General features: G+C 42.0%; 2 protein-coding genes across 4 annotated transcripts in view; one reads left to right on the top strand and one right to left on the bottom strand.

Annotated features, from left to right (window-relative positions):
- Window positions 1–1,451: 1,451 nt before the first annotated feature.
- On the bottom strand, window positions 1,452–2,382 carry helt (helt bHLH transcription factor). The gene is made up of 3 exons (XM_077205021.1): window positions 2,273–2,382; window positions 2,063–2,159; window positions 1,452–1,897 (listed from the first exon to the last, which is right to left on the bottom strand). The coding sequence occupies exons 1-3, from the start codon at window positions 2,288–2,290 to the stop codon at window positions 1,452–1,454; spliced, it is 561 nt and encodes a 186-aa protein (XP_077061136.1). The 5' UTR covers window positions 2,291–2,382.
- A 5,034-nt stretch (window positions 2,383–7,416) lies between these two features.
- acsl1a (acyl-CoA synthetase long chain family member 1a) overlaps window positions 7,417–26,620 on the top strand; it is a 55,351-nt gene continuing 36,147 nt past the window's right edge. The window contains exons 1-3 of one of the 3 annotated variants that reach the window (XM_077205002.1): window positions 7,417–7,506; window positions 22,545–22,766; window positions 25,640–25,754. In XM_077205002.1, the coding sequence (XP_077061117.1) occupies window positions 22,572–22,766; window positions 25,640–25,754 (310 nt within the window). In that variant the 5' untranslated portion in view covers window positions 7,417–7,506; window positions 22,545–22,571. Of the gene's footprint in view, window positions 7,507–20,611; window positions 21,014–22,544; window positions 22,767–25,639; window positions 25,755–26,620 lie in introns of those variants that run through there. The other 2 variants (XM_077205003.1, XM_077205001.1) reach the window with 2 other exon arrangements.

The following is a 26,620-nucleotide window of genomic DNA, read 5'->3' on the forward strand; positions in this document are numbered from 1 at the left end:
CCATAAAAAGCATTAGGCCTATGGAGATTCAAGTAGCTGGGGACGTCTTAAAAAGCATTAAAAACCCTGTTGCTAATGAATCCACGGTAAGATAATTGTGACTTAAATTAAGATCAGACCACATTTTATTAGAAACAAAAAAGAGTTAATAAACGTATTACTGCGACTGTAGCCCATATGTGTTAAAAGATCTTACATCCAGACTCTCTCACTAAATATGTAGTATTTATCAGTTTGATTTGTTACTTGCATCCTATTTAAATATAGGTGGAAGAGACACTGGGATATAGGATGGGGGGGCTGGATTTGTGTCCAAATGGGTTCCTCTAAAGAGAGGCTTATTGTCAATCAAGGGGTCTCAGACCAGCAGACCATTACGCTAAGTGTTAATCTTAGAGACACTAGAGACAATACAGTCTAGTTACAAAGACAAATTTAGCCATGGTATCTTCATAAGGATGTGAACATGGCACAACTGAAGCTAAGAACTCTGCAAAATTTGTGTTTATTGAACTATTTTCAAGATTTAAATAATAAAATAATAAATATTAATACATTTATATTTATTTTTTCATGATATACAAAACATTGTTTTCATGCTATATGAAATATATTTAATTACATTACATTAGACAAACATCTTGAACATTGTTTTAATGTTTATGCAAATAATGTCCAGTTTGCTATTGTGCAGTTATTTTCTTAAAGTAGTTTATCTTAAATATTTGACCTGTGTTTTTGTAGCTGTTTATTTATTACATTTGAATTATAGAATCTTCTTCCTCTTTTAGACATCTAAAACTGGAAACCTTAAAAATGTGCTTCATGTGGTAACATCTAAATTAATTTATTTTATTCAAATAAAGGTGTTATTTAGCATTACTTAATCAACCTAAATATATATGGTCACACCAACAAAACTAAATGTAAGTGTAAGATAAAATACCATATATCACTTTAAAGTGGAAATTTCAGGTAATCACATTTTAATGAAAATGAGCTTGTTTTCTTAAAACACTATAATAAAGAGTTTAAAAATAATTGTTTATATTTTTGAATAAAAATATGCAATTAGACATCTTAAGATACCTTTATTAAAATCATAAAAATCACCAATGTATCTTCTTCATTGTTCTTACCAATTATTGTTTTGGCTCTAATTTTGCTCTACATGTGTATTGTTTGGTTAATTCATTAAAACTCCTAAAAATCTCCTATAGGTTTGCAGTTCTGTCAATATTATCTAGATATTATACGGTTGAATTTCAAAATGACTGATATGTTTCCCTCCCAATGAGCACATAGGCTAGGCCTATTCCTCAATGAAAAATAACTTCCAACATCGCGCCAAAAGACAGAACCTTATTCAAACATCATTTATTTCATGATATAACTACATATTAAAATAAAACATGTACACATATATAAATTAAGGACATATGCAGACGTATTTACAGAGCAGCGTGTTGTGCATTGTGTAAGCTGAAGGCATTGTGGTGTGAGTGCCCGATAAAGTTCATGTAATGATGATCGAGTCCCTGAACCGGTGATAAGTATCCACTGTGCTGAGACATCGCTGGATACGCGAGCGTGGGGCTTCGCGTCGAGCTGTGCCAGGAAAAGTGTCCGGGTGAGCTCTGCTGAAACACTGACTCGGTTGGACTTGAACTCTGGTACTCCAGCTGGCACAGAAGGTCCGTAGGGTCTGGTGAGATGGTACCTAACGGTCCAAACACAGGCTCGGTTACGACTTTAGACTGCAGGAACGCGAGAATCCGTGCGTACTTGGTGTCTTTGGTCTCCATTCGCTCCACGGTGGTCAGGTAGTGAACGAGGTTCTTCATGCACTCGTGATAGCCGTAGTGAAAGTAATTTGCAAACTCTGTCAGCAGTTCTCCTGAGAAAACAAAGAACCTTATTAGAAATTAATCATGGGAGACAGAGCTTGATTTGATGTTTTTAAATTTTATAATTTTTCTCTCGCGATGTGAACGAGGAATTGTATTTAATTTGTTCATATTTTTACTCTAATTTTTAATTATGATTTATGTGTGTTTCTTACCCTTTTCTCTCCCGCGCGGGAAGTCTGCGGAGTGGAGCGCGCGCAGATACTGCACCGTCATTTCCAGGATTTCTGCTTTCTCGAGTTTCCCAGAATTCTGTTTTAATACGCAGGTTTTGTTAGTCATAACATATGTACATACATGTATACAATCAAGGCAGTTATGAACACATAAAACACTTAAACTAATTAAAAGTTTCAGCTGCCCACCTGTTTAGCCAACGCCATAGGAACTGTCTTTCCCAGCTCGTTTAGACATCTGTTGATTCGGTCTCTTCTTCTTTTTTCAATGACCTTGTGAGAAACAGGAGTTTTCTGTGGGGGAACATAATAAGATAAAAAAAAAATTAAGGGAACAAAAGTGCCATCACTAAAAACAAAATAAGCATGGTTATAGTATGTGTTGGATAAGTATAACTTGATAAATACAAAGACCAATCTACGGATAGGTAGTTACATTAATGAAACTCTGGAGGATAATCTATTCGGTCGATAAAATACCCTGCAGTAAGTTTAACTTGATTAGCAATAAGTTGTGAGTGGAGAGCAGCGCCGCGCTGTGCTTCCCTGCTCGCGGGCAAAACACCTATCCGAGGCAGGGCGTCAGTGAAGGAAAGCTCTTTTACATCGCAACCAAGTGAAATAATATAATTAATTTCTTTAGAATGAACCACTTGCTTACATGAAATATAAGACCAGGAAAATCAAGCATTCTAGCACTACAGCAACAGTAGGCCCATCCCGTAATGGTTTAGCCTATTCTTAAAACTGCGCGCAACCAAATGCTGAACTGCTTGTTTTAAGTTGGAAATGTTAATATTATGCCATTCTGAAAAAAACAACAACCCTCAATCAGTAAAAAAAAAAAAAAAAAAAAAATATATATATATATATATATATATATATATATATATATATATATATATATAACATTGAAAGATGTCATCGTCTGCATGGATCGTCTGGCATCATGTGTGCGCCACCAAAGTGTCCACATACCTTGCGATCCTTCGTCTTTGACGCCATCGTTTGGTAAAAACTAGGACAAAAATGATAGTACAATTGTGAAAATATTGTAGCTAGACTATGTACGCGCTCCTCTTTCTAGACGCTTCAGACTGAGATGAACTGACTGGATGCAGCCTCTTATAAAGCGCTCGCGCATTCAAGGCCGTAAATTATTCCATAGGATTAAAGGCGAGCTTTTGGTTAATGTGTGCACTTAGGATCAGTTAAAGAAATAGTAAAACCTGAAGCTGTGGGCTAGCGGGGGGCAGACCTATTTTGTTAATCCACGTGGCCTATCTAAAGACACGTGATGGGTTGTAGAATATTATTTGCATAGTAACAGGTCTTGCTGGATGTGGCTCGCGAGCGAGCGCAGAGCGCGCAATGAAAACAAAGCCCCTGGAGCAAGGCGTCTCTTTCTGTTCCACGTCGCGTTTCTCACACGATCGCCTGTTTATGTGTCCCAGCAAGCGATCTTAACTTCCATCCCATGCCCGTCTCCGGTTTAAAGCCTGTCTACTGTTATTATAGTAATTAAGTAAGCACATAATAGGCTGTTCCGCCGAGTTCAGGGGAGACCTTTTGGAGACTGAGTCCCCCCGTTTGTTCGCCGCGTTTCTCACACGACTTGGTGACACGTCCATCTTTCATGGGCTACGGCCGGGTTTTTGTTTACATTCTCTAGTTTTGTTAGGGGCCTCGGCAGGTGTGGGGACCCGGCCTGGCACACGAGCGGCCCCTCCGACCATGTTAGAGACTCCAGCCGTCTTTGGCACACGAGGGTTACCCACCGCTGGATTCCCTTCAGAGGGGCTCAATTTGTATCCTATTATCCTATAAGAAAATGTCTATTGAGCGGAATGAATAGTTTCATTGGCCTAAATTTTAATAATGCAGTGAAAGAAAAGAAAAGGAGAAATAAAGAAGAATGCAGCTGGTCCTGACGCGCATTATTCTCCGTCACCTGCGCCTGGAGACCCCTATTCATTTGCCTAATTTCGGTCAACTTAACAAACTTTGGAAGAAATTATTCTGGTATTGTTGTGAAGGGTGAAGCTTTCTGATCGAATTAACAGCATGTTTTGATCCGGTAAATGTCATTAGAAAGAAAGAAACAATCGCGTATAGAGGGGTCTGGGTAACGCGCCAAGTGGCGACGCCAAAGCGCAATTCATGCCACAGGGGACTTTTGTACCCCACATTGCTCAAGTTTGTGCCCAACAAAGGGCATTATTTTATACTTGAATACATTTCATACAACAATTGGCTGTTTTCATCAAACATATTTTCACAGCAAGGTTAACAACAGGTTTATTGTGTTCGCCCAGACTCCCAGACTCAGACTTCATGCGCCAAAACGCCTGGATCTTCTGCTTTTTTCACTGGGAACGTTTTAATCCTGAAGGTTGGCTACGCTTTAAAGAGCGATAACGTGTTGAATCGTGGAGGAAAAAATCAAAGATTTGAGGATTTTTTTTTTCTTTTAAAGAATTAAAGCTCTTTGGAAAGCTAAAGCAATGGAGACTTTTAATACTATAGCGCGCAAAAGAAAAGCACCAGTGAAACAGACTAAAGCATAAAATCCCATTACTTTTTATTGTTGAATTTACCACAACATTTTATGCAAACTCTGTGGAGCCGACACAACAAAACGTTTTAACTTGCTTTCGGATTCTGAAGTTCTCTAATGTGACCATTTTTAATAGTTTTTTTTTTTAAAACGTGTGTTGTGCATAGAAGAAGAGCAATACGTCAGCGGAATTTTCTCCGATCACAATGCAATTTAATCGCCCAATATTACACCGAACAACCCAGTACAAAAAGATTAAAGTATTTTAATATCTTAAGAATAAGCTGATATGCTGCATACATGTTTGTTTTGTGGAAGAAACTCTCCAAGAAAAAAATAGAATGTAGGCTACAAAGCTGGACAACGTGAAAAGAAGCATCTTTGTAAAGTTCATTCCATATTTAGTGCTGGTATTTTTTTTCTCGATAAGAAGACAATAATTATATTTCTCGAATGCCTAATTTTATTTTTTACACATTCCTGATGCATTTTCTTACAAATTGCGTAAAATACGTATTAAATCGTTATGTATAGGTTATGACAATATATATTTAAAAAATCCTAATATTTATGATCATACAATTCCTCAATATTAAGTGTAAAAACTACAAAATAGGTTACAGTTTAAACCTTTTTATAAAAAATTATATTTATGACAGTCATATTTATAAGCTGCAAAACAGCAATTTGAACGTCTCAATGGCAGGATTTTTTTCTGAATTACAAGATATATTTTTTTACTTACACAATACTATTTAATGCTATAAAGTCATAATAATGCTAATTTTTAAACTACAGTGCTGCAAAACGAACTAAAATAGTTAATTTAAAAAAGTATTTCTAAATGAGTTTGTATCGATAAAAGTCATACACTCTCCTAATTGTCGTATCAATGTTTCATTGCTGTGGCATATAAGAGTTTAAAGCTGTCCAAACACGCTTCTGTGTGGGGATCCCAGTCTTAAAGAGAGGCTACCTGAAAGCTGAACTCTGTCTGTAAGGATCTGTCCATGTGAAAGAGAATTAGAGGAGCGCAGTCATGCATGTCACCCTGATTACAGCAGTACAGTTCGCCTTATTTCCCAACCAACCTAAGACTTTTTTACAGACACACTAACCAATCTGTGCTTTTTCGGACAGGAGGGGATGATTTCGCTTGTGTGAATGGTTGCTAGGGCAAATCTTTTTAAGAGTGATTAAATAAGTCCTGCCCTGTGCTACTGCCTTTACACTTTTCTTTCTCTGGGTATTTTGAAACTTAAAATAGTCAAAGCCTCACTTTTTTCTCCAGGGTAATGTTTTTATTTATTTAAGTTATGTAATAATTATTTTTATTGGTTATTTGTTATATATATATGTTGTATTGTTAGATATATATATATATATATATATATATATATATATATATATATATATATGTTTTGCATATATTTATAAATAGATTGAAAGCGCCATCATGTGGAGAGATAAACAAAACTTAACAATAACACGATTAACAAAATCTAAAAAATCTATTTAAAATTATATATCTGTCTAAAAAATAATTTAAAATGAAATATATTAGTAACGAGTATTTATGTATTTTTGTTATTCGTAAGACTGTTTGGTTCAGACAACATTTATTAGTTTAATTACCTCTTTTCAGTTAGCTATCAGCTATTTTTGTAGGTGCAATTCATCAGCAAGTACAGGGCATAGGCCTACTACACACATTTGTCCAGTAGCATATTTGTGAGATTCGAAATTCCTACGTTGATGGGAAAAAATGTTGGTCCTCCCGACGATGTGTTGTCATGCAAGAGGCGGTGACCCGTGGTGACCCTGGGCCAGAGACACACACAATCCTTTAGCTTCGCGCGCCACCGTGAGTCTCCTCTGCATCACTTCACACGAGACACATTCAGCATTGTTCGCGCATCACAATAGAATCCTTAAAATTCAAAAAATATTGTCCAAAAAATGCAATATAGAACTAACCACTTGATGATTTAAACTTTAGGAACAGCTTTTCTTGTTTTTCCCCCCTTCATAAATGTACCATCTTAAAAAAATAAATACTATGATTGAAAGGCGCCGTTTTGGACACTAGCACGTTATTGTCATTTGCAGAAGTACAGCTATATGCTTGTTGAAAGAAAGAAAGAAAGAAAGAAAGAAAGAAAGCATTTTTGGTAACACTTTATCACGTCTTTGTTACACGTTACATAGTTACTAGTAAACCTAATAAACAAACCCTAACCTCATGGTAAGTACATGTAGTTAATTATTATTACACCGTAGTTACTTAAATGCATAATTACACTGTAACACAGACACCTAAAATAAAGTGTAACCAGAATATGCAATTAAAGCTCTTTGTTAGACTTCGCATATCTTGTTCATTCTCTATCAGCACATTTTAGTGTTTTACCATAAAACAAAAAACAAATATGTTAGTTAGACGATTAGTGTTGGTGGTCAACAAAGAGGCATATTTACTGATGTGCAGTACAGAGCTTTAAAATAACTAAATAGTTATTATATAAAAGTAAATATATAGCCTACTAGGAGATAATTAAAAATAAACCTCAGTCCTTTAATAATTCATTTATTATACTTCACTTCATGGTGCACAAAAAAAAAAAACAGAGCTTCATTGTCTCATTAGTCATTAGTGAACATCGTAGTTGATCACGACAGTGCGTATGTAAACGTTCCTTAAAAAAATGACCAATTGCACTCATTCTTTCAATTCATACACGTAAAGATATGTGACGGGTGTTCTGATTGGTCGAGCGCCCAGTTTCCTATCTGAAAACAGCGCGGAGGAGAGCCATACACGCCTCTAAATAACAGCTGTGTGGACGCTACATTCACACCATTCAAGGTTTGTGCAATTCTACTTTGTGCAATTCTACTTTAATCTTGGCTTGACTTATATTGATATTCCTGTCGATGGAACTGAATAAAACTTCCGAAACGTATTAGTTAAATTTAGCGTCCAAATGCATATTGTTGGTTTAGTACACCTGCTCAGCCTCATCATGAATGATCAGTTTAATACTAATTTTAAATGCACTGATTAGGCATTTGGCGATGTGTTTTTCTTCAGCGAGAGCGAGTTCATTTTGAAGCATGAGTGGTGACGGAGAAGTCCGACTCATTTACGCAAATAGGTTCTTTTGAACAGTTCTTTTCAGTCACTTCAAAACACGATCATTTTTCACGGCGTAAATATCCTTTCTGCATCCCAAATTAGCAATAGGCTATAGACACATGATTTTTTACCTGTTTTTTCCGCTATTAATTGAAACAAATGTTACTACTTAAATCATTTTAAATGCTGCTGTTTCGCATGTGTCGTGTATAATTTCTGTTATTTATCTAAGTAAAATTCCCCATCAATCCTCCTTTCCAGCCAAACGCATACTGTCAGCGCACTAATAAGTCATAACATATCGATCATGTCCATGCATTTATCGGATTTATGTTGACTCGAAAACCGCTCTGACCGATTTTGTCCGTTCAGATTGATTTTGTGAACCGGATCAGCGATTCGTTGAAATGATCCGATTCAAAGGAATGAATCATTCACGAATTTGACATCGCAACTCATGAGCGCTGAAAGCGCTTTGCCGGTTAAGTAAGCAGCAGAAAGACCAGAAAATATGAAAACGGTCTTCTAAAATATATAGGTTATGTCTCATCCCAAATCGAATGTCCTTCGTATTCCTATGGCAGAGAAGGCTGAAGTTAAGCGAAGGATCTGTGTGAAGACAAAGAGAGGGGCGGACGCTTGTCGGAGTCTCGCGCGCTCTATTGTTAGTTAATTAGCTAATTCAGAACAGAATCGGATAAAGAGACAATGCATCCCTTGTCCACGACATGTCGTGACATCACTCCTTGTCGTTTAACCTCCCATTTGCTTATCCAGATCACTGGCCATCACAAATTAGATCGCATCCTGAAATAACTCTATTACAAATAAGGGTTAACTTTCCTTAACACTTCACCTTATTTCATTAGCATACCTTATACATAAACATAACATTTATTTGATGCAAGAAAAAAAAAAAAAGTGTTGACTTGGTCCATTAACGATTTTAAGAAAAACATCCAACTAGTGAATGGTGCAACAGGTCTGCTGACATTTTGGCCTCATGCAGGGCTGAAAGATGCACTTATTTTTTCCTCGGAAGAATTATATTTGTTAATTTATTAAACATTACTTAATTCAACGGATTTCCGGATTGAAAAATCTTAAAGATATGAATACAGTTTTTTTTAATACTGTGGTAAGAGAGTTCTTAGCTTGCTCGACTAGCGGCCTATCATTCTCATCAAATCAAATCAAATCAAATTTATTTATATAGCACAATTCATCCATCAAAGTAATTCAATGTGCTTTACAAAAAAGTAACGTCTCATGTCAGGTAAACTCATTTCTTTCTTTCTTTTGCGCAAACAGAAAGTTGTGTGAATATGTTATGATTGAGAATGAGATTTTCAACTTGAAAACAGCTAGTTGCGAATTATGAGCAGCAAACACGCTCAGGACTCAGGAGATTGGAATGTTTGCAATTTTGGCTGTCTAGCAGGCTGATTTAATTTCCTTTTGGTTTCTTATTCATGCAGACAGTTTGTTCTAAATCCTCAGTTTTGTAGGTCAACTTTAAGCCCCTTTCACACAGCGTGTTGATCCCGGGAAATTGCCGGCCAGAACGCCTTCTATGTGAACGCAAACACGACCCGGGGTTGGGGACCTATCTATAGTAACATTGCCGGGATCAGTCCCGTGACGCGCGCTGTGTGAACAAAAGCCGTAATCAATGCCGTGTCATAATGATGACGCTGAAACGGTACGTAGCCTAATGCGCTAGTTTATAATCGAATAAGTGAAAAAAATGCACAAGCGTGGTTTCTCGAGAGAGAAATCGCAGCTCATAAGCAAACTATAGAGACGCTACTAAGTCATTACATGTCACATCGATGTCACGTGTCTTTACGGGATTTTTACTACTTGTGTGTGAACGCACTCTCTGATTCAAATCACTGGCAGTGTGAATGTACCAAAATCAAACGAACCCTGGTCAAATCCCGGGTCACTTTATCCGTGTATTTTCCGGAATCTCTGTGTGAAAGGGGCTTAATTTACATCACTTTTCTCAACGTTGAGGTTGCATAACAAACTTCTTGTATATTGATAGTTTAAGTATTCTCGGTGGAAAGACCATTTTGCCAGAATCTGATAATATTTTGCTGCAGACCTGAAGTACAAGATGAGTCACTGGTGAACAATCCACCAAGGATGGTACTGGTACGCAGCCCTACCCCCAAAATAACACCTGTTGCTGTAGTGCGTTACTAATATGTTTTCTCATCTCTGTTATTTAAGATTTCCGACTTAAAAGACTAACAGATAAAAGAGCCTGTCTCAAATTTCAGATCTTCTGAAATTGATATCCGTTTCTCTTGTAAGTCTTTCCTCTCTCAAAAACCAAAATTGCCCTCTGGCCGTCTATAGAACGTGGCGTGTATTATGTGCTGCTCCATTTTTAAACTTGTTAAAGAATGTTTTAGGTGTGGTTCAGCTGGAAAGAATTCAAACATGAATTCAAACATGTTGGCACAAGTGCACAACATCACTTTAATGATGAATAAAACAATTTTAGGAATAATTTGTGAACATTAAATGTATCTGTTGAGTAGCTGAGATCTTAACCTTTCAGTTGTTTCTGGTTAGACTATTTTAACAGATAGCGTGACTGAGAAATATGACAGAGAGTGAAAAATTTGCCAACCAACCCCGCTCTCCCCGTTTACATGGACCCTTATAATCGGATTGACGGCTCAATTGGACTAAAAAACCTTCATGTAAACACCTTAATCGATCTGATTGAGCTCGATCCGATTGGAATTTCGATCAGATTAAAAGGGGTGGTTTATTCCTTTTGTAATCCGATCGAGAGAACATGTAAACACTTGATCGGATTGAAAACCGGAACTAAAAGGATTACGCATGTGCAATGTCGTTGAAATAGCGTAATGACGTATGACGCACGGAACGAGCTGTTCTTCCTGTTGAATAAAGGTTAATCTAAATGAGTTTCCCATTTTTCTAAAATTCTCATTTCATTCAGCGTCTTTGAAGTGGAGCAGGACAACGTCCCACCAGTCCTTGTTTCAGACTTTCATCCACAGACGATAAGTTTTGGGCGTGGGGTTTTACTGCGTGATAAATATAAGCAACACAGCAAAACGACTCGGTTACTAACGTAACCTCGGTTCCCTGAGAGGAGGGAACGAGTATTGCGTAAGTGGCTTACGCTATGGGAAAACTCCTTTTCTCGAGAATATTGAAGTCTTTATGTAAAACGCATTGCAGCTGCACAGCTGACAGCAATGAACGAAGGAAGCTCGGTCATTGGCTGTGCTGCGGCAACTTGCTCGAACCAATGACGGGGCGACTCTGAATGCGCGACCAATGAGCGCGCTTCGAACCCGCGCGCGTCAGAGCCCGCCAAGATGGGCGTGGCCAAGAGCTATTTATTGGGCGCCCCGTCATGAGAGATCTTTAGGTTAAAACGACTGAAGCGAACTAACCAAGCACAAGCACGGCAGCTTACGCAATACTCGTTCCCTCCTCTCAGGGAACCGAGGTTACGTTAGTAACCGAGTCGTTCCCTTTCGAGAGGTCTCTCCTATTTGCGTAAGTAGCTTACGCTATGGGAACACCATGCAAAACGCCGTGCGTGCTGAACTTCGCCTTATGATAGCCAGAGGCAGGTGCCTGAGCTGAAAAGCAAAGTTATCATCCAACTAGCCGGCAGAGGCGAGCTTTATATGTGGGAAAAATACAGAGCGGCTAGAAGGCGCTCAGTGTGACACAAGCACATACATAATCTAGATACGAACTCGTAGTTCAACTAGTATCATGCTGATAGTACATTGGAATGCAATGTCGGGACCTGTAGGTTGTAGAACCTGATAAATGTGGACGGTGAGGCCCAGCCTGCCGCCGCACAAATATCCTCGATCGGTATCCCGCTCGACCATGCCCAGGAAGAAGCCACACTCCTGGTGGAGTGTGCTTTGACTCCCCAGGGGCATTGAAGTCCCTTAGCTTCATAAGCCAGCGCTATAGCCTCAACTATCCAGTGAGAGATTCTCTGCTTTGAAACGGCGGAACCTTTCGTACGGCCGCCAAAGCATACAAACAGTTGTTCTGTCTGTCTGAATAGGGCAGAACGCTCCAAATACACTCTGAGAGCCCTAACGGGGCAGAGTAGATTAGCGTCGTGTTCGTCTGCTGGAGACGATAGCGCAGTTAGGGAGATAACCTGTGCTCTGAAAGGAGTGGTGAGCACTTTAGGAATATACCCATGTTTCGGTCTAAGGACGACCCTGCAGTCGTTAGGTCCGAATTCTAGGCAGGCAGCGTTTGTCCAAAGCGCGTGCAGGTCGCCCACTCTCTTGACCGAGGCGAGTGCCAGCAAGAGCGCAGTCTTGAGCGAGAGCTTTTTAAGGTGCACGGTTCGGAGTGGTTCGAACGGGGGCCCTTTAAGAGCGTCTAGGACAGTAGCTAGGTCCCAGATCGGCACTGAGGGGGGGCGTGAAGGGTTCATCCTCCTAGCGCCCCTTAGGAAACGAATAATTAGGTCGTTTCTTCCCAATGGACGTTCCATTACAGGGTTGTGTGACGCTGTGATGGCCGCCACATATACTTTGAGCGTGGAGGGAGTGCGGCCCGCCTCCAGAAGCCCTTGTAGAAAAGCGAGTACGTTCGTAATCTTGCATGTCTCAGGGTTCAGGCCCTTGGCATTACACCAGTCACTGAACACTTTCCATTTCTGGGCATATAAGCGTCTCGTGGAGGGCGCCCGCCCCTCAGCGATGGTTTTTAGCGCTCCGCTCGTGAGGTTCCTGGGAACCCGTTGAGGGGCCATGCATGAAGGGCCCACAGATCGGGGCGGGGATGAAATATCATCCCGCTGGCCTGACTGAGGAGGTCTGGCCTCAGTGGAATCGGCCGTGGTGCAGATTACCATGTTTGGTTCTTCCAGAGTGGGGCTATCAGAAGCACTGCGTTTTTCTCCTCTCTGACCCGACCGATGACCTGTGGCAGCATCGCGATCGGGGGAAAGGCATATAAGGGGCGGCTCGGCCAGCTCTGGGCGAGCGCGTCCGTGCTCTTCGTGAAGAAAAGAGAGCAGTGCGCGTTCTCCTTGGAGGCGAAGAGGTCGATCTCCGCTTTGCCAAAGGTTTTCCATAACCATTGAATCGTCAGCGGGTTGAGAGCCCATTCTCCTGGGAGAATCTTGTCTCTGGATAGCATATCTGCCCCCTGGTTCAGGGCGCCTGGCACATGCGCTGCTCTCAGCGAGCGCAAGTTGTGCTGGGACCATAAAATGAGTCTCCTGGCCATTGAATCCATGGAGCTCGACCTGATCCCACCCTGGCGATTTATGTACGACACTACCGTCATGTTGTCCGTTCGGACCAGGACGTGTTCGTTTTTTAGATGTGGAAGCAGGGCTCTGAGAGCCAAAGCGACCGCTTTCATCTCCAGACAGTTTATGTGTAGGCGCTTCTCCGGGTTTGACCAAAAGCCGGAGACAGGCCTGCCCTCGTAAAGGGCCCCCCAACCTATTTTGGAGGCATCTGTCGTTATCATCTTTCTCCTTGTGTTCACACCCAGACTCACGCCTGACTGGTACCAGTCGACGGCTTTCCAGTGCGTCAGGGCTTTTATACAGCCGTGGTTCGCTCTGATTAAAAAAGTGGCCCGAACGCCACGTGTGAGTAGGGACGCGGCTCTTGAGCCAGCGTTGGAGAGGGCGCATATGCAACAATCCTAGCTGGAGTACGGCCGATGCTGAGGCCATGAGACCGAGCATCCTCTGAAACCGCTTGACGGGGGCGCGCGCGCCCGCCCTGAATGATGTTGCAAGGCGCCGGATGGTGAGCGCGCGCTCTGATGAGAGACGCGCTGTCATTTGCATCGAGTCTAGAACTATTCCCAGGAAAGAAATCCTCTGGCTGGGAGATAGTATGCTTTTTGCAAAATTGATTCTTAGACCCAGGCATTCTAAATGGCTGATAATCCAAGATCTGTGTTATATTAACTGACTCTCTGATTGTGCTAGGACCAGCCAATCGTCAAAATTCAGTATTCGCACTCCCCTTCGTCTCAAGGGGGAAAGTGCTGCGTCCATACATTTCGAGCCAGGGACAGGCCGAACGGAAGTACTGTGTACTGGTAAGACTGTCCCTCGAAAGCGAATCTCAGAAACGGCCTGTGATGAGGCGCTATTGGAATGTGAAAGTAAGCATCTTTCAGATCCACTGAGAGAAACCAATCTCCTGGGCGTACTTGCGCGAGGATATGCTTGGTTGTTAACATTCTGAACGAGCGAATCATTAGTGCTTTGTTCAGGTGTCTGAGATCTAGGATGGGGCGGAGACCACCATCCTTTTTCGGGACGAGAAAATAGCGGCTGTAAAAACCTGCCTCGCTCATAGAGGGGGGAACAGTTTCCACAGCGCCCTTTTCTATTAGTTTGCGCACCTCGGTGTGTAGAACCTGTGAACACTCCTTTCTCACTTTCGTCTCGAACACAGTCGTAAAACGTGGTGGTCTGCGAGCGAACTGGAGCGAGTATCCGTGCTTTACTATATTCAATACCCATTTCGGCATATCTGGAATGTTTTCCCATGCCGCTGCGTGTACAGATATGGGCTGAATACAGGCTAGGGGCGGGCCGCTGTGACGTAGGGACCCGGCCAGCGAATCGCCTGAGCTCGTAGCTCTCAGAGGCGCGGGCGCGCGCTGAGCAGCTGAGTGAATGGGCGCGTGTGTGCTTACAACAGCGCGCGCTATGTCTGTAAAACTCGCAGCCTGAGCTGGGGCTGTGTTTGACACTGTAAGGACAGTGTTTATAAGTGGGGGTGCATAAACAGTGGTAGGCACACACGTCACTTTTATAATGTTTCCCGCTTTTACTGGGGATGAATTCATAACTGTGTGAACAGTGCTTGTGTTTAGTGGTGCGTACATGACCGTAGGCACGTGATCTACATTCATGGGGCGCGCAGTCTGAGCTGGGAATGAATTTGGCACTGTTTTGACAGTATCTGGGAATGCACACTTTGTGGACATGTGAACCCTTAGTGACACAGGCAGAAAAATACTCTCTTTTTGTGTTTTCTGTGCGTCGCCGTAAAAACGGCGTTTGTTTGCAGGTGAGCGAGCTCTGTGACTGGCCCATTGACTGCTGTATGGACATTTCCAGCCGCCTGTAAGGGGACTGGGTAATGTTAGAGCTTTTGCAGAGAGAGTGGTCCGGCTTTTGCGAGACACGCACTCTCTCTTCTCATTCCTGTGGCTAGGACGGCTTTCGAGGCTCAGGGTTCAGCACAATCTTGGGCCGAGGACCCCGTTGCTCAGGAGGCGGCTTGTGGTTGTGGGAGCGCGAGCGGCGTCGAGCGTCAGCATGAGACGCGGGCTGAGAGGCGGTGGGAGCGGTTCTAGCCCGCTGCGGCTGTGGCGGTCTCTGTCTGCTCTGCGATGAGCTGGAGCGCTTGGGCAGGAAATGGCGCATAGCTTGTGAAGCGTTCTGGGCCTCAGTGAAGCGTTCGGCGAAACCTTTAACCGCCGGTCCAAACAGCCCGCTGGTGGAGATAGGCGCGTCGAGAAACGGCGCCTTATCCGCGTCCTTCATCTCCGTCAGAGTCAGCCACAGATGGCGCTCGAGAACAGTCAAATTAGCCATGGCGCGGCCAATAGACTGGGCGGTGGCCTTCGTGGGTCGCAGAGCTATATCAGTTGCGCTGCGTAGGTCCTTAAAGGCTTCGGGTTCGGGGCCAGACTCGTCCATAGAGCGGAGAAGCTTAGCTTGGAACACTTGAAGTACCGCCATTGAGTGAAGCGCTGATGCAGCTTGGCCGGCGGCGGCGTAGGCGCGACCGGCGAGAGCAGAAGTAGTGCGGCAGGGCTTCGAGGGGTGGGAAGCTTTGGCTTTCCATCCGGTGGTGGAGGGCGGGCAGAGATGATTGGCCACGGCCTCCTCAAGGGGCAGCGTTCCCTCGTAGCCTCTTTCCTTCGCGCCGTCCACAGAGGAGAGCGACGAAGAAAAAGAAGGCTTCAGATGCGCAGAGTGGGGGGCTTTCCATGGCTTGGTGAGTTCGTCATGAATCTCCGGGAAGAAGGGAGAAGGCCTTTGCCGAGGGGCCTGCTGGCGCCCCTGCAGAAACCACTCATCCAGTCGGCTTCGGGTTGGTTCTTCGGGAGAAGACCAATCGAGCCCGAGGTCCTCTACGGTCTTCGAGAGGACGCGGATAATCTCCGTATCCATAGTGGAGCCCCCGCTCGTGCTAGCTAGCGTCGACGGGGCGGGGTTGAGAGTGGAGCCCGGCCAGTCGTCCGATGCAGCGTCGATGGACAAGCAGTCATCCATTCCCCCATCGTCCTCGGACGCGCCGAAAGTCACAAGGCCCACCGCTCTGCTAGAGGGGTGTGGGTCCGGCTGGGTGAACTGAACCGGTGGTGGGGAAGGTAAGAGCGGCGGTGAAGCACGCGGAGACTGGCTCGGCGTGACGTCACTGAGCTCCGGTTCAGGAAGCCTCTGTGAGCAGCGCTTTTTCTTAGTGCGTGGCTCAAACAGAGGGGTGGCGGCGATGGGCTCGCTCACGGCGAAAGCGGCGAGGCGACCCCGCAGTGCGGAGAGACCCAGGTCATCACATTCCGGGCATCCGCCCTTGGTCAAAGCAGCTTCTGCGTGGTCCCGGCCCAGGCAGCGAGCGCAGATGATGTGACGATCCCCGTCCGGGAGAAGGTCTCTGCACGACGCGCAGGAAGGCATTTGAAACAACGCCTCAGAAAATTTCTCCGTCTTCTTTGTCTTGACCACGTGATCACATTTTTAACAGCAATAAAACCTGATCGTTATCATGGTCGCTGATCGCTTAAACTTTCGGATCGTGGTCATGGTAACCAAAGACCCTTCTTGCCCTTGTTGTTGGGATGGGACCACAGATCCCAGAGTGAGCTTTAATATTATTTGTTAACTATAACAAATAATTGTGTCTGATTTGTCTCAGTCGTTACATATATTAAAGTAAAATCTTGAGTAGTTATTGTCTGGTAAACATTAAAAACTGTCAGTGGAGGTTGAGTCATCCTGCAGCCAGCCCCCGCCGGCTGCTCATTGGCTGCAGCATCTTTTTTGTTTCTTTTTTTTGAAGTTCTACAAAGATACTTTAGGTGCGAATTTAGATAGGCTATGCATTGATAAGCTAATTTTCATTCAATCGTTGCACTGACATGGCTGGTGTCACGTTGTAGTGTAGGCAGAAGAAGACGAAGAGGCAAAAAGGCTCCATTACAAACTTTTACTAATAATAGCATTCCAACGGTACAGACGGTACAGACAGGCAGGATGAACACTCACACACTTACTATAACTGACAAAGTAGAACGGACAAAGACTGGCTGAACTCAAAGGAACTAAATACAAACACTGATGAATAGAAACCAGGTGACACAGATGATGATGATCTAACACAGGATACACAGATGATGATTAACTAGACAGGTGGAACAGATGATTAACTAAATTACTGAATCCATAGAAACAGATAAATGGCGGGAAAACAGAAACAAAGGAACACATGTGACTAGTGGGTGACTGAGAAAGTACTGGGGGCGGTTGGGCGTCCTGGAGTCTTCCTCAGGAGGGTTAGCAGGGTCTACAGGAACTGAAGGTCCAGGACGGTACCTGCAGTTCAGGAGACCAGGGCGGAGCAGGCTGTTTGGGCGGCCATGGCGGAGACGACCCTTCGGGGGGCCATGGCGGAGACTATCCTTCGGGCGGCAATGGCAGAGATGACTCTTCGTGGCCATTCCGTGGAAGCCGTGTCTGGCCACTAAGGTAGAGGACGTATAGCCCCCCCCCCCCCAAAAAAAAATCTTCTTGGGCGGAGCTATGGGCACAGGCTCAGGAATAGGCATTGAGGGTTCAGGTGGCGAGGCTGCCATCTTGGCCGGAGGTGAGGGTTCAGTGGAGGCTGACCAGACGTGAACAGTTTCTGGCTCGGCGGGAATGACGTGAACAGTCTCTGGCTCGGTGGGCATGACGTGAACAGTCTCTGGCTCGACAGGACTGATGTGAACAGTCTCTGGCTTGGCGGGACTGGTGTGCAGTGCAGGCTCGGCGGGACTGACGTGGAGCTCAGGCTCGGCAGGACTGACGTGGAGCTCAGGCTCAGCAGGACTGATGTGAAGATCAGGCTGGTCAGGCATGACGTGAATATCAGGCTGGTCAGGTGTGACGTGAAGATCAGGCTGGTCAGGCGTGACGTGAAGATCTGGTTGGTCAGACGTGACATGAAGATCAGCCTAGTCAGGCGTGACGTGAAGATCAGGCTGGTCAGGCATTACGTGAAGATCTGGCTGGTCAGGCGTGACGTGACGATCAGGCATGGTGTGAAGATCAGGCATGGCGTGAAGATCAGGCTCGGCAGACATGACGTGAAGGAACTCAGGCTCGGTATACATGACGTTAAGAGGCTCGGCGGGACGAGACTCTGGACGGGCGGACCCGGTGGGACGAGACTCTGGAGTTGAAGAGGGTGACTGGTTGAGTGGGGGCACCAACCTCTCCGATAGTGAGTGAAGAACCACTCAACCATAGCACATATTCTATGTAATGAGCCAGGGAACATGTGGTAGCTGCCGCAGGAACTTGTCTGTAGAGGAACTCGTCCAACCCACACCAAAAGACAGTCTTTAAGGTGTCCTCGTTCCACGGTACCTTATGCGCCAGATAGAGGAACTCCTATACGTAGTCCTCGATTGGCCGACCACCTTGGAAGTGGGTGAGGAGAGATTGAGCTGGGTTCACCCGGGTGAGAAGGATACCCATCCTATGTTCTTTTTTTTGTGGTTCGTTCTTCTGTCACGGTGTGGTGTAGGCAGAAGAAGGCAAAGAGGCAAAAGGCTCCAATACAAACTTTTACTAATAATAGAATTCCAACGGTACAGACAGACAGGAAGAACACTCACACACTTACTATAACTGACAAAGTAGAACAGACAAAGACTGGCTGAACTCAAAGGAACTAAATACAAACAATGATGAACAGATACCAGGTGACACAGTTGATGACGATCTGACACAGATGACACAGATGATGATTAACTAGACAGGTGGAACAGATGATTAACTAATTGACAGAAACCATAGAAACAGATGAGTGGCGGGAAAACAGAACAAAGAAGACATGTGACTAGTGGGTGAATGTGACAGCTGGTGTACCGGAACCCCAACATGCCTCTAAAAAGCAAAAACATCTCTGCAGGAGGAGTGGGTGGGGAAGTATCCGTGGTAGGTCTACCAGGTCTACCTGATTAGGTTTGTGTGCATGTTGTGTGCCATGTTTTTGGTATCCTGAGTAGCATTTGTCAGAGCAGCTGTTTGTTCTGCCTTCTCTCTCTCTTTTTCCATTGCCTTCCATTTATGTGTCAATAGAACTTTCCAAGCCTCCAAAATGATAAATAAAGCTTTTTGTGTGTGTATGTATGTAAACTTTAATATCTCAGTTGTTTCTCTTATTCAGCATCAAGATTAAATGGAGAGCAATTTTGCAGAACCTTTGGTTGAGTTTCCTGAGAAAATTAAGGTCTCAGTTTGTATCTTTTGTATTTATCCTAAACAATTTTAGAAGAAACATCTATGAGGAAGTTTAAACAAAAGCGTCATTAAGTTGTGCTATGAACGAACAATCATTGAGCAACAAAAAGTTCCTCTGGGTACTGCTGAAGGACTTTCTGTCTGTCTGTCTCTTTGTCTGTCTCACTCTTTCTGTCTTTCTCTCAGTGGGCTGATTGTAAGTATAGCTCTGTCATTGGTTTGCGCTCTTTGCGGCCCAAGTATGGAGAAAGGTTAGCTTTCAGTTCGAGAACAAGCACTGCCAGACCTGCCATGTGATTTTCCCATCTGTGAGCCAGATACATACACAGCTGCTTCCCCCTCTCACAAGTCTCATGCTGGCATGTAAATGCATAGTATATAGTACATATTTTATGAATAACCACTCTTCATGTTTACTCTAACACTGTGCAGCACCACATAAATATTTAAATCTTAAATGACATTTACACAAATTCTGGGCACTATTGAAAAGCCGATAATTACTAATGTTATGGCCAATAAACAAACACGAAATAAATAAGAAAAATAATATAGAAAAATAAAAACACACTAAAACCTAAATTAATTGTTTAAAATCAATGCTTTCAAAAGTTTTTAAAAGTGAATGCAGCATCACAGTTAAATATCCAATGTCAACTGTTTCAGACAGTTTCAACTGTTACCAATTATAAAAAAAAAAACACTATCATCTGATAATGGATCTGATATATTGTGTATCCCTAGATAATAAACAATATAAATAATAGGTCAACCCCCCTCCCCCCCATACATTACAGTAATGTTATTTTGTATGCTAATGCGAATTCAGAGCGTACGTGTCATTAAAATAATGTCCCAATGCAACAAAAAAAAAATGCTTTTTATGTTAACACTGATGTTGGACAGTCTTATTGGCAATTTATTTGTACTTGTTTTGATTTTAGGTGTGAAATGTGACCCTGACTTGTTCTTGACAGCGACACATTCTGTGAGATTTGTGAGAGAGCTTATTTTCTGGCACATGTGGAATGTCTTCCTTATTTATTTATCTTTATCTTTGTGAATTACTGTATTGTGTTTGAGTTTGAATTGCCACACATCTCGTGTTCTCGTATTACAGAGCAGATCTGCTGCACTACTATCAGCTACTGTGCTGTTTAGCAAGAATTTCACTCACACGTACACGGCAATGTCAGCTCTCACGTCTTTGGATTGGATTTGTGTGCTTATGTTTCAAAGATAAGAACAGCAACAGTACGCTTTGTATTGATGTGTGGGATGCCAGTATCTCCATGTGTTTTGAAGCATTTTAAAAGACTCGCTCACGCACAACACAAACATACACGACTGCATCTGCTAAAACAGACCACAGGGCATAAATACTTGAGCCAACAGCTAATAAAACATTTGTGCTGCATTGAGGAGTGGGAGACGCTTGAGAAAAAGAAAACGAGGGGAAATTCAGTGACAGTTTATAGTGAGAGATTGATAGAGAGGGTGAGAGAAAAAGAGAGCGACACACGTGGTGGTATTGCTGTCTGTGATGGTCATTCTGCTATTCATAGCTATAGTTTCCTTCAGCACTGCTTAGGTCAGTTTAACTGCAACAACAGACACACGCTGAAAGCGTCACTTAAAAAAACAACGCAATTGCAATACAGCTATTACTCTCTCACACGAAAAAAAACTAACTAGAGCTGCACAGTAAGTGTTTTTTTTTTTTTTTTTGGTCAATCAGTTTTGATTAAGTGGCTTTGTCAAGCTGTGTGTGTTTTTACCTGTGCTGTGATTTTGGATATAGGACTGTCCCTATAGAAGTAAGGTAAATGTGGGTAAAATTTGGGGGCATCCTCAATTGGAAAATCAATTGATAAATAACACTAATATTCATGAAATGTCCTCATTGAGATAGCTATGTAAATGTGTGTGTACTTCACATACTCCTGGGTAAGTTCAAGGTCAGAGGCACTGGGCTTTTAGTAGAGTGGAACCGAGATAATTTTTTTTACCTTGAGAAATAATTTTAACATTTTACATACATGTATAGTGTCGTGTGTGTGTGTGTGTGTGTGTGTGTGTGTGTGTGTGTGTGTGTGTGTGTGTGTGTGTGTGTGTGTGTGTGTGAGAGAGAGAGAGAGAGAGAGAGAGAGAGAGAGAGAGAGAGAGAGAGAGAGAGAGAGAGAGAGAGAGAGAGAGAGAGAGAGATTTATTCTCATTTTCACCCACTGCATGAAGATGAAGTGGTTTCAGAGATATTTATTATCAGGCATCAGCTGGCTAACACCTTACTGATGCAAGGAAGCTGTCAGTCTTTAGTGAAGGTTTCCATCTTTAGTGTGAGAGCCAAGTCAAGCTGCAGAAGTTTCTTGGGTCTCAGCTGAATGAAGGGCCCTCATTACTCATTATGAAAGTAAATATAATTGATATAATAAATATAACAGAATAATAGCCTAATAAAGTCAACTATGTATTGTGCACTCCTAGTTTACTGTAACAATAAATCATTTTTTAATTATTCAGAGGAATTCAGTTATGTTTGTCGCATACTGCTCCGAGACTTGGATTGGAAATCCAAACGCAGCTTTATTAGGCTAATCCAAAATTGTAATTCAAATACAGACGAGATCAAAAACACAGGGCAAACAATTTAAACCACAATTGAGTCCACAATCAAATCACAGGCAAACAGGGAAATCCAGGAAACCAGGTGGATGATCGAAACCATAACACGGGAAGCTAAAGAGAGAGTGCTCAGAATTGCCCTGTGACACAAACAAGACTTCACAAAGAATGCCAGAAAACACAGCGCTTAAATAGGCAGACCTAATTAGATAATGACACACCATGGAAGTGACACAACAATAATGAGTCCAGGCAATGGGTTATGGGAATTGAAGTTCATGATGGGAAAGCAAGGGAGTTGGTAGGAGTGGCCTCTGGTGGGGATCGTGGGCATTTCAGCTTGTGGATGTAATAGTTTGAATGCAAATCTCATATTTCATCCATGTTTGTACAAAATGTGTTTTCTTTGCCAATCCCTTTAATGCCAATCACAATCATTTTAATAAGGGTCAACATGTCATATACAAAAATAATGTCACATTTTCATCATAAATATAACCAAATGTTGCATTCACTTCAAACTGAGTTTCAAATGACAATTAAAAGTGCATTTCAAAATACACTAGTATCTGTTTAGTTTTTCCATAATCACTTTGTGTGTTTTTTCTTTCAGACTTGAGTAAGCTGAATTGGCAGAGCAATGCAGGCCCAGGATCTGATCCGACACCTGCGGATGCCTGAGCTGGACGACGTGAGGCAGTATGTGCGCAGTTTACCCACTAACACCCTAATGGGCATGGGTGCATTCGCTGCCATCACCACATACTGGCTGGCCACCCGTCCCAAAGCCCTTAAACCACCCTGTGACCTCGCCATGCAGTCCGCGGAGGTACCGGTAAGTGTGAAAATGCTTTTATACCTTTTTATACCTAGGGGTAAGGGTTGAACGACTTCAGATTTTTTTATGCCGACATTTATGTGATCAAATTTGAGTTGACTAGTCGCTGATGACATGATTAATGAACAAATAAGCCTGAACCTTGAGCTGAGACTAGAAAAGCGGCTTGCCTTGTGCCTCGCTATGATATAGTGTGTTACGCAGCACAGCCCACAAGGCTATTGCTCCAACATAACAGCTTATTTTTTTCAGTTATTTTGTATTTGGGTTGTTATATTTTTCACAGATTTCTGCTCATTCTAAATCAGATACAGATAAAGTAGCACAGTAAAGATTACATTGAATGCATTAGTGAGAGAGCGTTTGTTTAATTCTACCGTGCAGGATTTCTCTACTAATAGTGAAGCTGTGGGTTTTAGTCACTATAAGAAATATATGCTAGAACTTTTCAGTTTCTAAGCAATTTTATTGATAAATCACAGTATAGTGTTGACGATACATTTCTGTGCAACTGAATGATTCTGTACAATGCTGCAGTGCATTAGTTTAGATCGGCGATTAAGTTTCATGTACAATAAGCTTAGTTTAAAACATGCATTCACCTGTTTAATTTTGATGGTATAAACAAACATATCTCATGGAGTTCTCTTGGAATATACATTCCTGTCCTTCGGATGAGACATTAAAACGAGGCCCTGACTCTCTGTGGTCATTAAAAGGGCAGAGGCCAAATTTGCCATCATGTCCATCATGGCCTCCTAATCATCCCCATATATACTCATTGGCTTCATCACTCTGTCTCCTCTCTACCAGTAAGCTGGTGTGTGGTGGGCGTTCTGGCGCAATATGGCGGCTGTTGCATCATCCAGGTGGATGCTGCACATTGGTGGTGGTTTAGGAGATTCCCCTTCTATGTAAAGCGCTTTGAGTATAGAGAAAAGCGCTATATATATGTAACAAATTAAATCTATATGTCATTTTAATTGTTGGAAATGAAGTGGAAAAGTGGACTTAAAAGATTTCTTATCCTGTTGCGCCGTCTATACGCCATGGTCAGTGACTAGTCGACGTCAAGCATTAAGCATCATGGCAGAGCATTAAAATCGACTAGTCTGTGCAACCCATAGTTCAGGGTTAGTAGTCTCTTCAATAAGTCCGTAAAACAAAGTCTGATCTACATTGTAGTTTTTTTAAGGCCACATAGACAGGTAGACCTAGATGCAAAATGACCACAGTTTAGATGATGCCTACTCTAAACCTCTTGCATGCAACAATGAGGTAAATCTTTAATTTTGAGATTATTGACTATTGATTATACCATCAGTTGCACTTGTGGATTTCTTGTTTCAATCTTACTAACCACCTCAAACAAAGCTATTAAATATGTTGTACTTTAAAAATTTTATTCCATAAAACTTTTGGCATATTTGGTAATTTGGTAATTAGGTTATAAGAAGTTCTCTACACCATCATAGCTTGCGAAACTTGTAATTAACGCATTAAAATAAACAAGTTTTCAGTCAGAGACCTTGGAACGCATTCTAGAGTCAAATCTATTTTTAAAGGTAGTTTTTAGAGGTATTTTTGAAGTGTCTCTCAGCTCAAGGTGCAAGATTTTAGAGATTATTTGCTCGCTTTGAAAAGCGGTTCAGCAACACAAACTGTGTCTTCCTCAGGTTAACCCAGCATATGAAGAGGTAACCAGCTGAATGTCACAAAACCCTGCATGTATGAGCTGTCTTAATTTGCCCATCTGTGTTCTCAGACATACAGTACTGTACATTTAAATATATCTTAGTGCAAAAAAAATGTGCTGTGTTGTCTTGGAATCATGCATTGTGCTTTCTATAATAACCATGTCTAATTCCTGTCTGTAGAATAAAAGGTTTAATATACACTTCTGTTCTAATATAATGTTTTTATTCTGCTAGAATGCATTAAATCGATCAAAAGTGACAGTAACAAAATTGATAATTCTATTTTTTTTCTATTTTAATAAATATAGTAAAATAGAAAACAGTCCTTTAAAATTTTAATAATATTTCACAATATTACAATTTGTACTGTATTTGTGAGCAAATGCAACCTTGGTGAGCATAAGAGACATATGCTCAAAAAAATTACTACCAGCCCAAAACTTTTGTACTTTTGTGTTTTGTGTACTTTTGTACTTGTGTTTGGAACCATTGGAACCTACAGCTGGTTTTGGAATGGTCTTTTCATCACATTCCTGCTTTTTCCTCCCACTTCACATTCTGTCCTCATATGCTGAGCAGTTTTGTGTGTATGTACACATGTGCACAGAGTGTAACGTTGCCTTAGATACAAATAGTTACAGCCTATTTCACCCAGACGAGTGTAATTATAGATGTATGTCTTTGATCTCTATCTCTGTCTTTGGCTGAAGAAGAAAACACAGAGGTTCTTGTATTCTCACCATTTCTTATATGTTTGCTATGGTAACTGAAACGTGTTGGCAACAGATATAAAGCCAGTCAGATCCACTGCGCAATGACCATCTGTCAATTCTTTTAGCGTGAAGTCTTCCTTCCTTCTGCTGTTCATGGCCCGGTCCTTTTGTTTTATCCTAAATCAGTGAAAGATTCAGTGACCTTTACATTTCTGTGAGTCTTATTTTCTTGTTTATTTTGACAAGATAATGCTACTGTAAAAATTGTTTATGCATAAATGAAATTAGCATTTCGTTCTGGTCCTCAAATTTCAAATGCACTGGGATGATTTACTGTTCATTTTACTCTTTCTGTTCATGTTGTTCCAGAGTATCTGTCTGGTGTGGAAGCAAAGCAGGATTTGAGATTTGATTTTCTGGGACAGAACTACATCATAGGTCATTCGTTTTGTTTTTTCAGGGTAGTGAATATGCTCGTCGGTCTATCCTATTGGAGAGTGACACATACATTACATACTACTACAAAGACGCTCGGACAATGTATGAGTTTTTCTTACGAGGACTAAGAGTGTCAAGTAAGTGGTAATTTAAACAGACATTAAAATCAACTAAATGAATAGTTCACCTAGAGCTGCACGATTAATCGTTTAAAGATCGTAATCTATAATATACATTATTCCAAAATCTCAATGATTCGGCTATATCTATTAAACCTTTTACAAGTAGGATGACAGAAAACAATTAAATCTGTGTTCATACTGCTGCTGACCCAGAGGGAGCAGTTATCATCATATATAGATATTAAACATCTATACAAACAGTCTTTTCAACCACACACTATCATTATTTTTTTGATGGAGGTACTGGAATAAAGTTTATTGGATAACACTGAGGTCTACTCTAACGATCAAAATAGAGTAAATTACACATTTTGAAGTAACTTGACACTTCAAATAAAGATTTATCAATTACATTGTTATACCAGTAGGCAGAGATGGGGGTCTCGAGTCACATGACTTGACTTGAGTCTGACTCGAGTCGCAAATTTAAGGACTTGAGACTTGCTTGACTAAATTAAGAAAATGACTTGACTTGACTTTGACTTGAGATCCAATGACTCGAGACTTGACTTGATCTGTATGACTCGAAAATGACTTCATATAAATTTTTATATAAATCATCGCAACATAGCCTATATTAATGAACAAAATGAAAGCAACGGAACCATTGACGCCAGTCATCAGATTCTGCGCGATTGCGTGACGCACAGAGCACAGAAAAAACATCAGTGAGCGCGCTAAATACAAAAACATCTCCCAGCATCGTTTCTTTTTGGATAAACACTAGAAATTGACCATAGACGATTTGCTCTACGCATAATATCTGGCAAGGGATATCGGACACGACCATCACAACCTCGAACTTCATTCACCACGTCTAA

This window comes from Siphateles boraxobius, unplaced genomic scaffold (genome assembly GCF_051911475.1).
Source record: "Siphateles boraxobius isolate OS27281-9 unplaced genomic scaffold, OSU_SipBor_1 53, whole genome shotgun sequence".
Lineage (NCBI taxonomy): Eukaryota > Metazoa > Chordata > Actinopteri > Cypriniformes > Leuciscidae > Siphateles > Siphateles boraxobius.